Source organism: Cnephaeus nilssonii, assembly GCF_951640355.1.
Source record: "Cnephaeus nilssonii genome assembly, chromosome: 17".
NCBI classification, from domain to species: Eukaryota; Metazoa; Chordata; class Mammalia; order Chiroptera; family Vespertilionidae; genus Cnephaeus; species Cnephaeus nilssonii.
The window spans coordinates 26,645,674-26,658,146 of NC_137088.1; the positions used below are offsets into that span (position 1 = coordinate 26,645,674).

The following is a 12,473-nucleotide window of genomic DNA, read 5'->3' on the forward strand; positions in this document are numbered from 1 at the left end:
CTTGGGTGTTTCCTAGCTCAGAAAATTTGAATTTCATATAATTTTCACATGTCAAAAAATATTATTGTTCATTGGATTTTTTTCAACCATTCAAAAATATAAAAACCAATCTTAGCTCTGGGTCATACAAAAATAGACAGCAGGCCAGATTTAGCCCACAGGCTGTAGTCTGCCGACCCCTGCCTTAAATTACCCCTAATGGCTGCTTTGAGCAATGAAAAACCATAACAAGGATTAAACTTTGTTATGACCTGAAACAGATTCAAGATTGGGGGGACAGATATTTACTAAGAAGGCACTATCAACAAGGGTCTTAAACATTGTGGAGAATGTGTAATGAAGCACTCAAAAGCACATAGTTCCTTAATTTAAAAATACTGATAACACTGAGCAAGATTTTCTCTTAAGAAAAGCCTAAAATGCTTCCTGCTCTTTAAGACATATACTCTAGCATATTATATCTAGGATACAAATTTTCTGAGCTAGGAAACAGCCAAATTGGTTTGGACGTAGTAGAATCGGAAATAGGATACAATATTAACTTGTATTTTAAATCAGTGAATAGAGAATTTACAAGTGTCCTTACCTTAAGAAAAAGATCCATTTCAGGCTGGGTTTCATCTGTATAAATGAGGTAACATCTGACAGTGTTACTCCATAGAGAATGTGAAAACAAGGGAGTAACTTGTAATAAACTAGCTACAGCAATATCCCAGTCATCTGAAAATAAAATTTCTCATAAGTTAATGGAAAAAAATCACCAGAGGACATTTGACAAGATGATTTTTAGAATGTCACAATAGGCATCACAGAATGGAATATAATTTCACTCGTTAATACTAACATAGCTTCTGGAATAACATATTAGAAGGCAATCAGTCCTCCAATGCCAAATTCTATACTGGGGCTTAAAGCAATCAATGTCACCAGTGGTCTTTGCTGGGGTACTGGTGGTTCTGGTCAAATATCATGCAACTGTGCCACATGGGCTATTCAATTAGTTTGCTACTTGAGGAGAGCCCACATTCCCAGGCTGTCCTATGGTTTTACCTACCTATTATTCTTGAAATATATTGAGTCAAAAAGAAAGTTCAAGAATGGTATAAAATGAAAAGTAACTATATGCTATTTACTGTGAGAGAACATTTTAAGAAATATTTGGTTAATACAAAGGCATAATTTAAAAAATGATTTTCATTTTGCTAATCTATACATATAAAAGCTTAACTGACCGTTTGACCGGTAGCTTTGATGCGCACTGACCATCAGGAGACAGAGGCTCAACCCACAGACATGAAAACATGGAACAGACTGATGAATCTCAAAGGGAAAGGGGGAGTGGGGAGGGTGGGAAGAGATTAACCAAAGATCTTTTATGCATACTAGAGGCCTGATGCACGGATTCGTGCACCGGTGGATCCCTCAGCCTGGCCTCTAGTAGATAAATAATTTTACAGTTTTAAGAAACAAGAGCAGAGTTACTTATAACATCTCAGATTTTTATTGGTACTGAAATTCTATACAGATCTTAGAGCTGTTTTGGACACCTAAATTACATAAAAATAATGAAAATATTCTTTTGACTAAGAATACTATATTACACTAGAGGCCCGGTGCACGAAATTCGTGAACAGGTGGGGTCCCTAAGCCTGGCCAGCAATCAGGGCCAATCAGGTTCCCCGCCTCCCTGCCTCCTCCTTCCCTTGCTGCCTGCATCCCCCACCACCCATCCCAGGTTCCCTGTCCCAGCCCAGGGCCCAGCCTTGATTGGACAATTGGGACCTGCCAGCCAGGAGGAGGGATTGGGAGTTTGGCCGGCAGGCCCCATCAGCGATCGGGGCCTGTGGGCTGGGGGCAGCTCCCGCATTGAGCGTCTGCCTCCTGGTGGTCAGTGGAGGTCATAGCGATCAGTCTTTCTGGTTGCTTAGGCTTTCATATATATATATAGATAACTGAAGTTTTGTATTCTACTCTGCAACCTGCTCTCACCTTAAACACTTATCAAAGATGCAGAGGGAAAGACTGAAAACTACTATTTCTCAGTTAATCTACATTAGACTCTAGCTGCTCAACTAAACTACCTGAGAATTCACACCAGAAGTTCAGTTATTAGAACCTGAATGGACAGCCTGGCCAGGGAGCGCCATCTAATACTGATGTGAACAGGTAGCTTCATCAGCCCTGGTCAGTGACAGCACCAGTACATGATGGCTTAACAATGGAAGACACCCAGAATACAAATCTCAGGTTTTGCTGATGGTAGTTGGCCCAGCACAAGATTAAAGTACATAACGAGTCACTACCATTAGCCAAGGTAATTAGCAAATGGTGTGTGTTACCTCTGTTGACGTTGGCAAAGGGTCCTTCCACATCTATAGAACTATGCGCGAACTCTGGGCCCCTGAAGGACTGCTGAAGCTGGATCATACTCCCTATGGAAGGTTCGCTTCCCAAGGCTCCACCAGGCCAATATTCACACTGGGTCCCAGCAGCTGTGAAAGCACGAGGTTTTATCTGAATGTTTTCTGAAACTTACTGAATATTCTGAACAGGATTGTTAATTTAGAAAAACACTACAATATTATAAATACAACAAATATTCAAACTTTAATGATTTTTAAAGTACTTTGTCATCCACTTCTGGCAAGTTCTAAGTTGCAGTTTAATATAATTCTGATAATCATCTCAAATTCAAAGAGAGAATTAGAATGAGAAAGATAAATAAAATTAACAACACAATACACAGATGATGTATCATAGAATTGTACACTTGAAACCTATGTAATTTTAGTAACCAATGTCACCACAATAAATGTAATTCAAAAAAGAATAAAATAACCAAAGGAATTATAATAACAGATAGAAGTTAAAAACACTCCCACATAAAAATTCTAAAAAACATTTCAACTATATGGTTTAGGTATCAATGTAAAATTTGGTATCAAGGAAAGAATTTCAAAGGAATACTATTATTAGCACAGCAGTAATTAATGTTGGTAATTCATTAGGTTTAAGCTAAGGATGAAAAGAATACATCCTCTAATCTCCCAGAGCAACAAAACTGTTTGAATCAATAGGTACTTAAGAACTTACTGATTAAAAAAAACACCAAAAACTAAAAGCAAGACACCCATGAAAAACACACAAGTTGACAAAACAAGCCAGAGGAAAATCATTTGGGCAAAAATTGAAAAAGGATCCCCAGTCAAATTTATAGAAAATATTCCTTTATTAACTTTTGGTCGAGAATATGTTTGTATATTTTCAGAAAACAACTCCGAGACCATGTGGATTCCAGCAAGAGAGGAATCGACAGGACTACTCCAGCCATGAAGACAGAAGAGAAGCAGTCCAGAGACAGAAGACGCTGATGTGGCCTTCCCATACTAGCAGTTAGCAGCTGTGCATCACTGCAGATTGCCCAGGACCAAACCAGACAGAGTCGGACCTGCATTACCACCATTTGTCCACCATCCAGAACTGAAATGTCAGTGCTGACATGTACACATAAGGAACTGTTGGACATTGAAATTGGGTCTCAAAAGAACTGTTGGCACTGATTCATTTGCCTGTCACCATAACCATTATTGCTTGTCTCATTTTCGGTTCTTATAAGTGTATTTCTAATAGCACATGATCTCACTCATCTAGGGTAAATAATGAACAACATAGACTGATGAACAAGAACAGACCCAGAAACAAGGAGGCATGGATCAGACTGTCGGGCCTCGGGGGGAGGGTAGGGAAGGGTGGGGGTAAAGGGGGAGATCAACCAAAGGACTTGTGTGCAGGCATATGAGCCTAACCGGCGGTTAAGGACAACAGGGGGGTGGGGGCATGTGTGGGGAGGGGTGTGGGATGGGAATGGGGGGACGAGGACAAATATGTGATACCTTAATCAATAAAGAAATTAAAATAATAATAATAATAAAAAATAAAAAATAGCAATGGGCTTTAGTCCCAGCTCTCTTGATATGTGGAAAAAAAAAAAAAAAGAACTTACTGATTTTTAATGTAAATTATATTTGCCAGAATATCTAAATGGCATCCTTGACTAGCCATAAATAAACTGGAGGTTGGGCAAAACCTCTGGCAAAATTGAGATGATTATTTGTAGGTCTTTGAATAGTTCACAACACTGCACTGAAAACTACTCAATGAAATATTATGCAGACATTCTGATAGTTGCAAAGAATACATCATTATGTGGAAAAATAATGTGACAGAGACTACTACATGTCTGCCAATATTCAATTTCCCCTTCTTCCTTTAATAAGAACCCCAAACTTTAGGTGGATACAGGGCTCTCCTATTAATGATTACACTTTCTAATCATTCTAGGCATAGTTATGGCCAATGGAATTTGAGTGGGAGTAATCCGTATAGCTTTCAGATTGTGCTTTCAAGGAAGGGAATGTATTTCCTTTTCCCCTGGCTAAGGTGCAGATGTGATGGTGGTACCTGGAGGAGCTATCTTAGACTAGAGAGGAAAGCTGTGGGTTACAGTTGCCAGAGCAACAAGATAGAAGGAACCTCAGCCCCTGACCACCTCATGGATTGCATGGAAAAGAGCTATTGTAACAGCTGAGAACCAGAGAGAAAATGCAATTCTATAACAGCAATCACTTGTAAATAAAAGGATTCAAACAAAGTTGGCTTTACAACAGCAGTACACCTATATTGAAAGCTCAAAATGTTATAAACAGGAAATGCATTTACCAGTAACATCTGTACAGTTGTCATCTGAATCAGACTCCCCAGGATCAAATACTTGGATCCCCTGCGCTTGTAGCCTCTGAAGTTTGCTCTCCAACTCTCGCTTGGCTCTCAGTAAGTCCTGAATTTCATTTTCTTTGGTCTCCCTAAAAATCTTTGAAAGAAGTTAAATTTTGAAACCTTTTCTATAATAAAAATTGTTGTGTCTTCAACTTTTTTTTAAATATATATTTTATTGATTTTTTACAGAGAGGAAGGGAGAGGGATAGAGAGTTAGAAATATCGATCAGCTGCCTCCTGCACACTCCCTACTGGGTATGTGCCTGCAACCAAGGTACATGCCCTTGACCGGAATCGAACCTGGGACCCTTGAGTCCGCAGGCTGACGTTCTATCCACTGAGCCAGACCAGTTAGGGCCTATTAACTTTTAAGGGAAAATGCTTTCATTCATTTGGTCCTTGATCTCCTCTTTAGTAGTATGAATAATCTTAGTACCTCCACCTCACTGTTTTGTAACTGGAATCCACTGGAATTCCAGCAGGATGCACATCTATGGTGTGGGGCTGTCTTGTGCTCTGCATGTTTAGCAAATCTGTCCCCCCACTTCCACTAAATGCTAATAATAGTAATACCCTCCCAGCCCATGGGGCGTGGCTCAGTGGTTGAGCATCAACCTATGAAGCAGGTCACTGTTCGATTCCCGGTCAGGGCACATGCTGGGGTTGCAGGCTTGATCCTTAGTGGGGTTATGCAAGAGGCAGCCGATCAATTATTCTCTCATAGTTGATGTTTCTATCTCTTCCTCTCCCTTCCTCTCTGAAATCAATAAAAATATATTTTAAAAAGATGCCCTCCCATACAAAACATTCCCAAACATTTCCAAATGCCTTCCCCAATAGAGAAACACACCATTTTGTTCCAAAATCTTATTAAAATGTTCACTTTTATGCCCTTTCTTTGAAACTATCTCAAGTTTATCAGAAAATGGAAAAAGCGTTATACTCTAGTTCTTCTAACTTTCATGACTCCTACATCACTTATATTACGTATTCACTGCAGCATTATATGAACTTTGAAAACATGTGGTTTTTACTCCACTTCACTTTGAGGATAAAAATGTAAGAAATACCTTGAATTGCCGTTTAACTTTATCTCTGTCATGTTCAAACGTAGCTGCCCTTTCCATTGCTTGGTATTTGGCTTCTAAAGCACTCTCCTTTTCCCGAAGTATCTTCTGATAAGTTTTTTGAAGTGCCTGGAATAATTTATCTTGTTATTTCTAGCAAAAATAGTATTCTTCCCAAATTTTACATTATCTTACATACACATTACATATCTTTTTTAACTACTTACTTACTAATTTTATCAGTTATCAAGACCTGCATATTATCATTTTATTCAAACACATAAGGAAACAATGCAAACATGCTTGAACTATAGTAAATGAAGACACTTCAACATTACACTTTCAATGGAAAATATTTTTTTCTTTACTGTCCCAGCTCTTAATCCTACACCTCACTTTCCTGATCTTTAAGAGAACATAAAGTATGATTTCTAAGCTTAACTTGCAAGATAATTAATTCTAAGAGACCAAGTGCTCATTGCCTCTATGTCTTACTCATCTTGTTATCTGCAGACCTCCTGCACTTAATGTCTGACTGAATGCATTAAATAAACACAGAAGAACATTTTTAATGCCTACACATGTGAGAAAGGAATAAAAAGTATTACATAAGGCATCAGGACTGGTAACAGGAGGAAGCTGAGACTGTGGCATTTGTCCATCCTTACTACACTCTACCTTGGTTGGTCCAGACTCCTTTTCTACCTCCATCTCACAGTCATTTCCAATGTGCCGTGCCTATTGGATAGTGGCTTGGACCCATGAAATCAGATATCTGAAATGCATACATCCATTTTATACATGCAAGTATTAAGACTGCCAGTTAGGAAAACTGATAAGACAACAGATAGACTGCTGATAAATGTCTTCCCATAAAACGGTGCTGATTATATAACAGCTAATGCAGGGTGGCTGGGTTAACTAGCATGCCTAGTCTAGAAGGAAGAATGCTTCTTCCTTTTAGAAAACTCAGTCTGAGGTATTTGTTCGATTCCCAGCGTGATGCACCCAGAAACACTTGGGCTGTCTAGAAGTCTCTTCCATAGTAAAGAAAAAGAGAGCAAACGAACCACAACTCTCAAAGGGGCCCCAAACCAATGGCACAAAGTCTCATAACTCTGTTCACAGAAAAGTAACCTTTTGCTTTATATACATTTTTAATAAGTTAAATAGATCTGTTACAGAGTGGGCAGGCAATTTTTTTTTTTTTTTTTTTTTTTAGTAAATTAAATGGATTAAGGGAACTTGACTACACCTCAACCACAGCAGTTAAGATGATGAAAATCAGGGGCTTCCAGAAAATTCACTTCAGGGTCATTAAAACCCAAGAGCAATGGAACTTCACAAAGAAACGGAGACAGAACACCCCACCTTGGAGGTAGGTAAAATTTTAGGGGGGATGGGGAGTTAAAAACTCCTGGGAAAGTTTTGATGAGTTGCTTCAACAGATGTCTTTTGTGTGTATGTGTGCCCTGTGTGAACCTACTTCCCTAGAGCCCCATGGAGATTGGCATTTGACACGTTCAGGCTCACTGCTTCAAGGCTACTGAATGAATGAACTGGAAACAGAAAAGGGGTGGCACTAGTTAAGGAATCAGTTTAGATTGCAAGAGAACATGTCCCTTCAAATTAAAATGCACAGGAGTTTCTGCTCAACTTTCAAAAGTAGTTGGTTTGGAGAGGAGACAGGATGGGCAAGGAACGAGGTCCAGAGTCCAGCCTGGCAGTGTCTCCGGGCGGCTCGCGGCCATGGCAGGCCGCCCGGGCCTCACTTTCCCGGGTGTCCTGGCCGCCCTCGCTGGGCGCCAGGCTGGGCGTTACCTGCAGCTCGGCCCGCAGCCGCTTGTTCTCCGTGTCCAGCTTGGCCTCCCGGCGGCCCATGGACAGCAACTCCTGGTTCTTGCTGACCCGGAAGATCTCATACTCCTTCTTCAGCCGCTCGTACTCAGCCACCGCGTACTCCAGCTCGGGCACCGACGAGCCGGTGGACTTGAAGCTGGCCCCCAGCAGCCCGCCGCCGCCCGCCCCGCGGGGCAGCGACCCGGGCCCGGCCCCCGCGGCCACCGCTCCCGCGCCCCGGCGGAACGAGCTGCGCAGCAGGCGGGCCTTGGGTTTCACCTCCACCGGGATCTCGCAGGCCTCGCCTCCGCCCACTCCGTATGTGTCCTCGATTACCTCCCCGCCCGCGGGGCTCACGAGCGATGAGGCGGTCCCCATGGCGCTCGCCGTCCTCGGGGCCCAGGTACCAGGAGGGGGCGGAACGGAGCGAGCAGGGCGGGACCGGTGAGCTGGACAGGCGGGGCAGCAGGAAGGGACGGGGTGGGGCGAGGGGCGGGGCGAGCGGGATGGGGCGGGGCATCGAGACGGGGCCAGTGGCGAGGGACGGATTGGGCGGGGCATGGGACGGGGCGGGGCGTAGGGCGGAGCGTAGGGCGGGGCGGAGCGTAGGGCGGGGCGGGGCGGGGCGTCAGCTGCGCGGGTGAGCGCACGGACGGCTTTGCTCCGCTGCCACCACCTGGCTCGAGGCTCCCTCAGGGTCGCAGACCTCCCAGGGAGCACTGGCCTGGGCTCCCGGTTGCTCCCTCTCCGAGCTGCTGTTTGTGCCCGGCGGCCGCCCCTGACCCAGCGCTCCTCTCCGAAGGCAGTTGGGAAACCTGAGGACTTGATTGAGCGCCGGCTACGTGCCTCTCACCGCGCGCCTCTCAGTATGCAAGCAGATGATTTGACCAGAAAGGCATAGGACCAGCAAAGAAAAAGCTTTTAGGTTTTACAGCACGAGACCACCAGGAACAGTCCTTAGACGAGGTGAGGTTTTTTGGGGGGGACTTTTTTGCAACAACTGACACTGGATGGAGACTGCACATCAGGGAAACTGTGGAGCCCCTCACGGAATAAAAGCGGGGGGGGGGGGGAGTAGAGTATTATAGGGCGGAAGGGTGAGGTTTATGTGATATAAAGAAGGAAAAGAGAGGTGGGGGACTGTTTTAGATTTTAAATTCAGAGAAAGGGTAGCATTGGCATCTTCTCTCTTACTCTATCTTGTGTTCTTGCCCCTCTGCCTTCTAACTCCTTGTAACTGCTCTGGGGTTGGAGCCCTGGGAGAGAGGACGGAGGAGAGGGCAGGAAAGGCCCCGATTTGATTGACACTGCTGTGGGCTGGACTCCAGGTAAATTTTTAAAGCTGGCCCTTTTCTTTTAGATGGTTTTATAAGTTCTTCAAAGATCTTTCTCCTCCTCATCACTGGATATCTTTAATCTTCAATTCTCTCGACCCAGACAAATAATATATTTTTATTGATTTCAGAGAGGAAGAGAGAGGGAGATAAGATAGAAACATCAATGATGAGAATCATCCATTGGCTGCCTCCTGCACAGCACCCACCTGGGGGTTGAGGCTGCAACCTGAGCATGTGCCCAGAAGGGGAATCCAAACATGACCTCCAGGTTCATAGGTCGACACTCAACCATTGAGCCACACGGCCAGGCACCAATGATACTTTTAAGCATCCTCTCTACTGATGTTTGTTCATCCCCCCAGGGTATCCCTTGGAATACCCAAGATCACCCAACCTGGTTCATTTCCCCGGCGTCCCACATCTGATCCACAGGTGTTACAGGCCAGGTTTCCTCGAAGCAGACTCTGATATGGACATAACCATGCAAGATGTTTGTTAGGGAATGCCTTTGGGGTCAATACCTATGGAAAAGAAGGGAAAGAAGCAAAATTAGGCAGTGGCACTAGTTGAGCTTTGCTGCAGTCTTAATGGAGACCTCAGCCAATCTGGGAGTTCAGAGATGAGATTGCCCTGTAGCATTGTCCTAAATTGGGGTGGGGGGTGCGACTTTATACCCTCATAGCAGCCAGGTATTAGTTCTTTTCAGCCAAAACAATCCATGTGGAGAATGACCATTGAGGGCTGCTTGCTGTCATCACTTCCAGTGGCTAGAGGAACAAGTCTTTCAGTCATCACGACATCTACAATAGGAAACACAATCTTTGCCCAAAAGAACTCTGGGGATGCAGGCTAATTCTAACTCCCTCCACCAAAGTAGCTAGTCATTCTTTCTCTTACCCTTTAAGAGTTTCTTCAGGAAGGAATCAGATACCAGGCCTTTATGTTCTTCAAAGTCCAGGAGAAATATGTTAGGTTCCTCTGGTAGTTTCCTGGGTTAAAGGGAAACAGTCCCACTATCACGGTTTCTCAAGAATTCTCTCTTTTATAAAGTCCTTTCAGGTCTCTGTCTTCCAAGTCTTGTACCTTCAATGTGGATTATTCCACTAGGTTTCTGGCCACCTCCTTTGAAAATTCTGCATCTTAGTCTTGTACCTCTTTTGGAATGTGCCTCAGCTGAAGACTTCCCTTATGATGTTTGTATAAATAAGCCAATTGCAGACTAACAACAAACAAACTATACTAACTCCCCATAGTTTGTGGAGTAAATTCAGACTCTGCAGCCTGGGACTGGGTGCCCCAAAGCAATGAATCTCTCCTTTTTCCACCTCTCATCTATCTGGCAACATCCCTGTACCCACCTCCATCCTAGTCAGGCAGATTTTCTTCTCTTCCTCAAACCAGCATGGTTTCTATTTCCTTTCAGTACTCTCTGCCAATCCTCACTGTTTTCAAAATCCAGCTTCTTTCTCTAAGTAACTTTTCCTGGATAATCATATCTCTCAAGAGTTTACCACATCAACATTTTTTAAAAAAAATATATTATTGACTTTTTACAGAGATGAAGGGAGAGGGACAGAGAGCTAGAAACATCAATGAGAGAGAAACATCGACCAGCTGCCTCCTGCACACCCTCTACTGGGGATGTACCCGCAACCAATGTACATGCCCTTGACCGGAATCGAACCTGGGACCTTTCAGCCCGCAGACCGACGCTCTATCCACTGAGCCAAACCGGTTTCGGCCACATCAACATTTTATTTCAACAATCCTCACCTACTGTCTGCAAAACACTGCACTTAAAACTGTTTTTCTGACCTTGTTCTTCATTAATTGTGTTTGCATTCTACCAATCTTGGTTTTGTGGTAGTTGCTATGCCTGGAGAGGTTAGGTATAGGCATTCTAGGCTATCGTCCCAGTTGAGCCCAGCCTTCCAGCCAAGGCACATGGAGTGAAGACGTCTTGGACTCTTCACACCAGCCTATTCACGAGTTCTTTACAACTTAAGTGATGTCAGTTGACACCACAGGGAGAGCAGAAGAATCACCCAGCCAACCCCCACCCAAATTTCTGACGCACAAAATCATGGGACATAATAAAATTGTTGGTTTAGGCCACTGATTTTGGGGGTAATTTCTTCTCACAGCTGGAACAAAGGAAAAAATTTCCTTAGGTTTGGTCAAGATAGCTTGTGAAATTAATAAATAAGGCAGCCTCCTTGTAAAAAAATGTGATTTGTAAGGTAAATATTATTTGCGTAGGTTAGTGTACGTGTGGTTCTCAGACTATGAATCTCAGAATCACTTGGGACAGTTGTTAAAAATTGAGATCCACTGAATTTTAATTTCTGAGACTGGAGCTTGCAAATTTGCATGTTTAGTTAACTCCCAGGTGATGCTTATGTAATTGAAGACATCAGAACCACTGAAGTATGATGCTGTGTTAGGAGGATATGAACACCGCATCTTAAAGGTAGATTTGCAATAGTCCTTTCCCATGAACTTGTACCTGCTTTTCCTTTAGGTATAAAAGGCATGTGTTTGTCAGGAAACACCATGATTAGGGCTAGATTAGGACATTAGGAATGATGTAATTCCTTGCTACTCAAAATTTGGTCCACAGATAGCAGCATCGGCGTCACCTTAAAGTTGATTAGGAATCAGATTCTCAGGTGCCATCCTGGGCCCACTGAATCACAAAGTGCAGATTTAAAATATCCCCAGGTAATTTGAATATACCTTAAAATTCAAGAGACACTGCCGTAGAACAATGATTCATAACCTTGGCTGCACATTACAATGACTTGAAGAACTTAAAAAAATACTGCGGCTTAAGCCTATCCTTGGACCAATTAGATCAGATTCTCCAGGGGTGGAGATCTGGCCATCATTGTTTTTTTAAAGCTCCTCAGAGGATTTTAATCAATAGGGAGAAAATCAATTTTAGAGACAGGAATGGCACCACAAATGACCAATATATCCCTGAGAAAATGTATCACCTAGGGATAAATGAGCATTATCTAATTGGTAATGCTATATGGAGAAATACATAGTCTTCAAAAGGAAAGGAATTTTTATAGAAGGAGGGGGTTCTAATTCTACACTTGATCTTAGCCAAAAGGCCGAGAAGCGATTCTAATTCTAATTAGAATTGTTAACCTTGCCCTAGGCTGTTTAGTGCTTTTCAGTTCTACCAAATGAACTCTGATTCCTAAAGTCTGTGAGTATGACTGATTTCAGGAATTCCGTAATTAACAATGGGGAACATCTAATCTGATTAAGCATCTGTGATTTAACATTTCTACCACTAGGGAGCAGTGTAACTCAGGAAAATTAATTTGACTGGTAAATTGTGTATATTGTATATGGAATGGGCAAAAGTAGGTTTACAGTTGTGAGTACACGAAACGGTTTGTTATTTATTAATTGTTGTATTTTTTATTTGTATTAAAACTGT

At 42.8% G+C, this 12,473-nt stretch overlaps 1 protein-coding gene across 4 annotated transcripts in view; it reads right to left on the reverse strand.

Moving 5' to 3' along the window:
* NPHP3 (nephrocystin 3) overlaps positions 1-8,086 on the reverse strand; it is a 36,704-nt gene extending 28,618 nt beyond the window's left edge. For all 4 annotated transcript variants that reach the window (XR_013814861.1, XM_079795165.1, XM_079795166.1 and 1 more), the window contains exons 1-5: positions 7,665-8,086; positions 5,847-5,972; positions 4,720-4,870; positions 2,340-2,492; positions 587-720 (exon numbers count right to left, since the gene is read on the reverse strand). Coding sequence is in view for 3 of the 4 variants with exons in the window: in XM_079795165.1 (XP_079651291.1) it covers positions 587-720; positions 2,340-2,492; positions 4,720-4,870; positions 5,847-5,972; positions 7,665-8,060 (960 nt within the window). In the remaining variant the exon portion in view is untranslated. The remainder of the gene's footprint in view (positions 1-586; positions 721-2,339; positions 2,493-4,719; positions 4,871-5,846; positions 5,973-7,664) is intronic.
* Between the last annotated feature and the right edge of the window lie 4,387 nt (positions 8,087-12,473).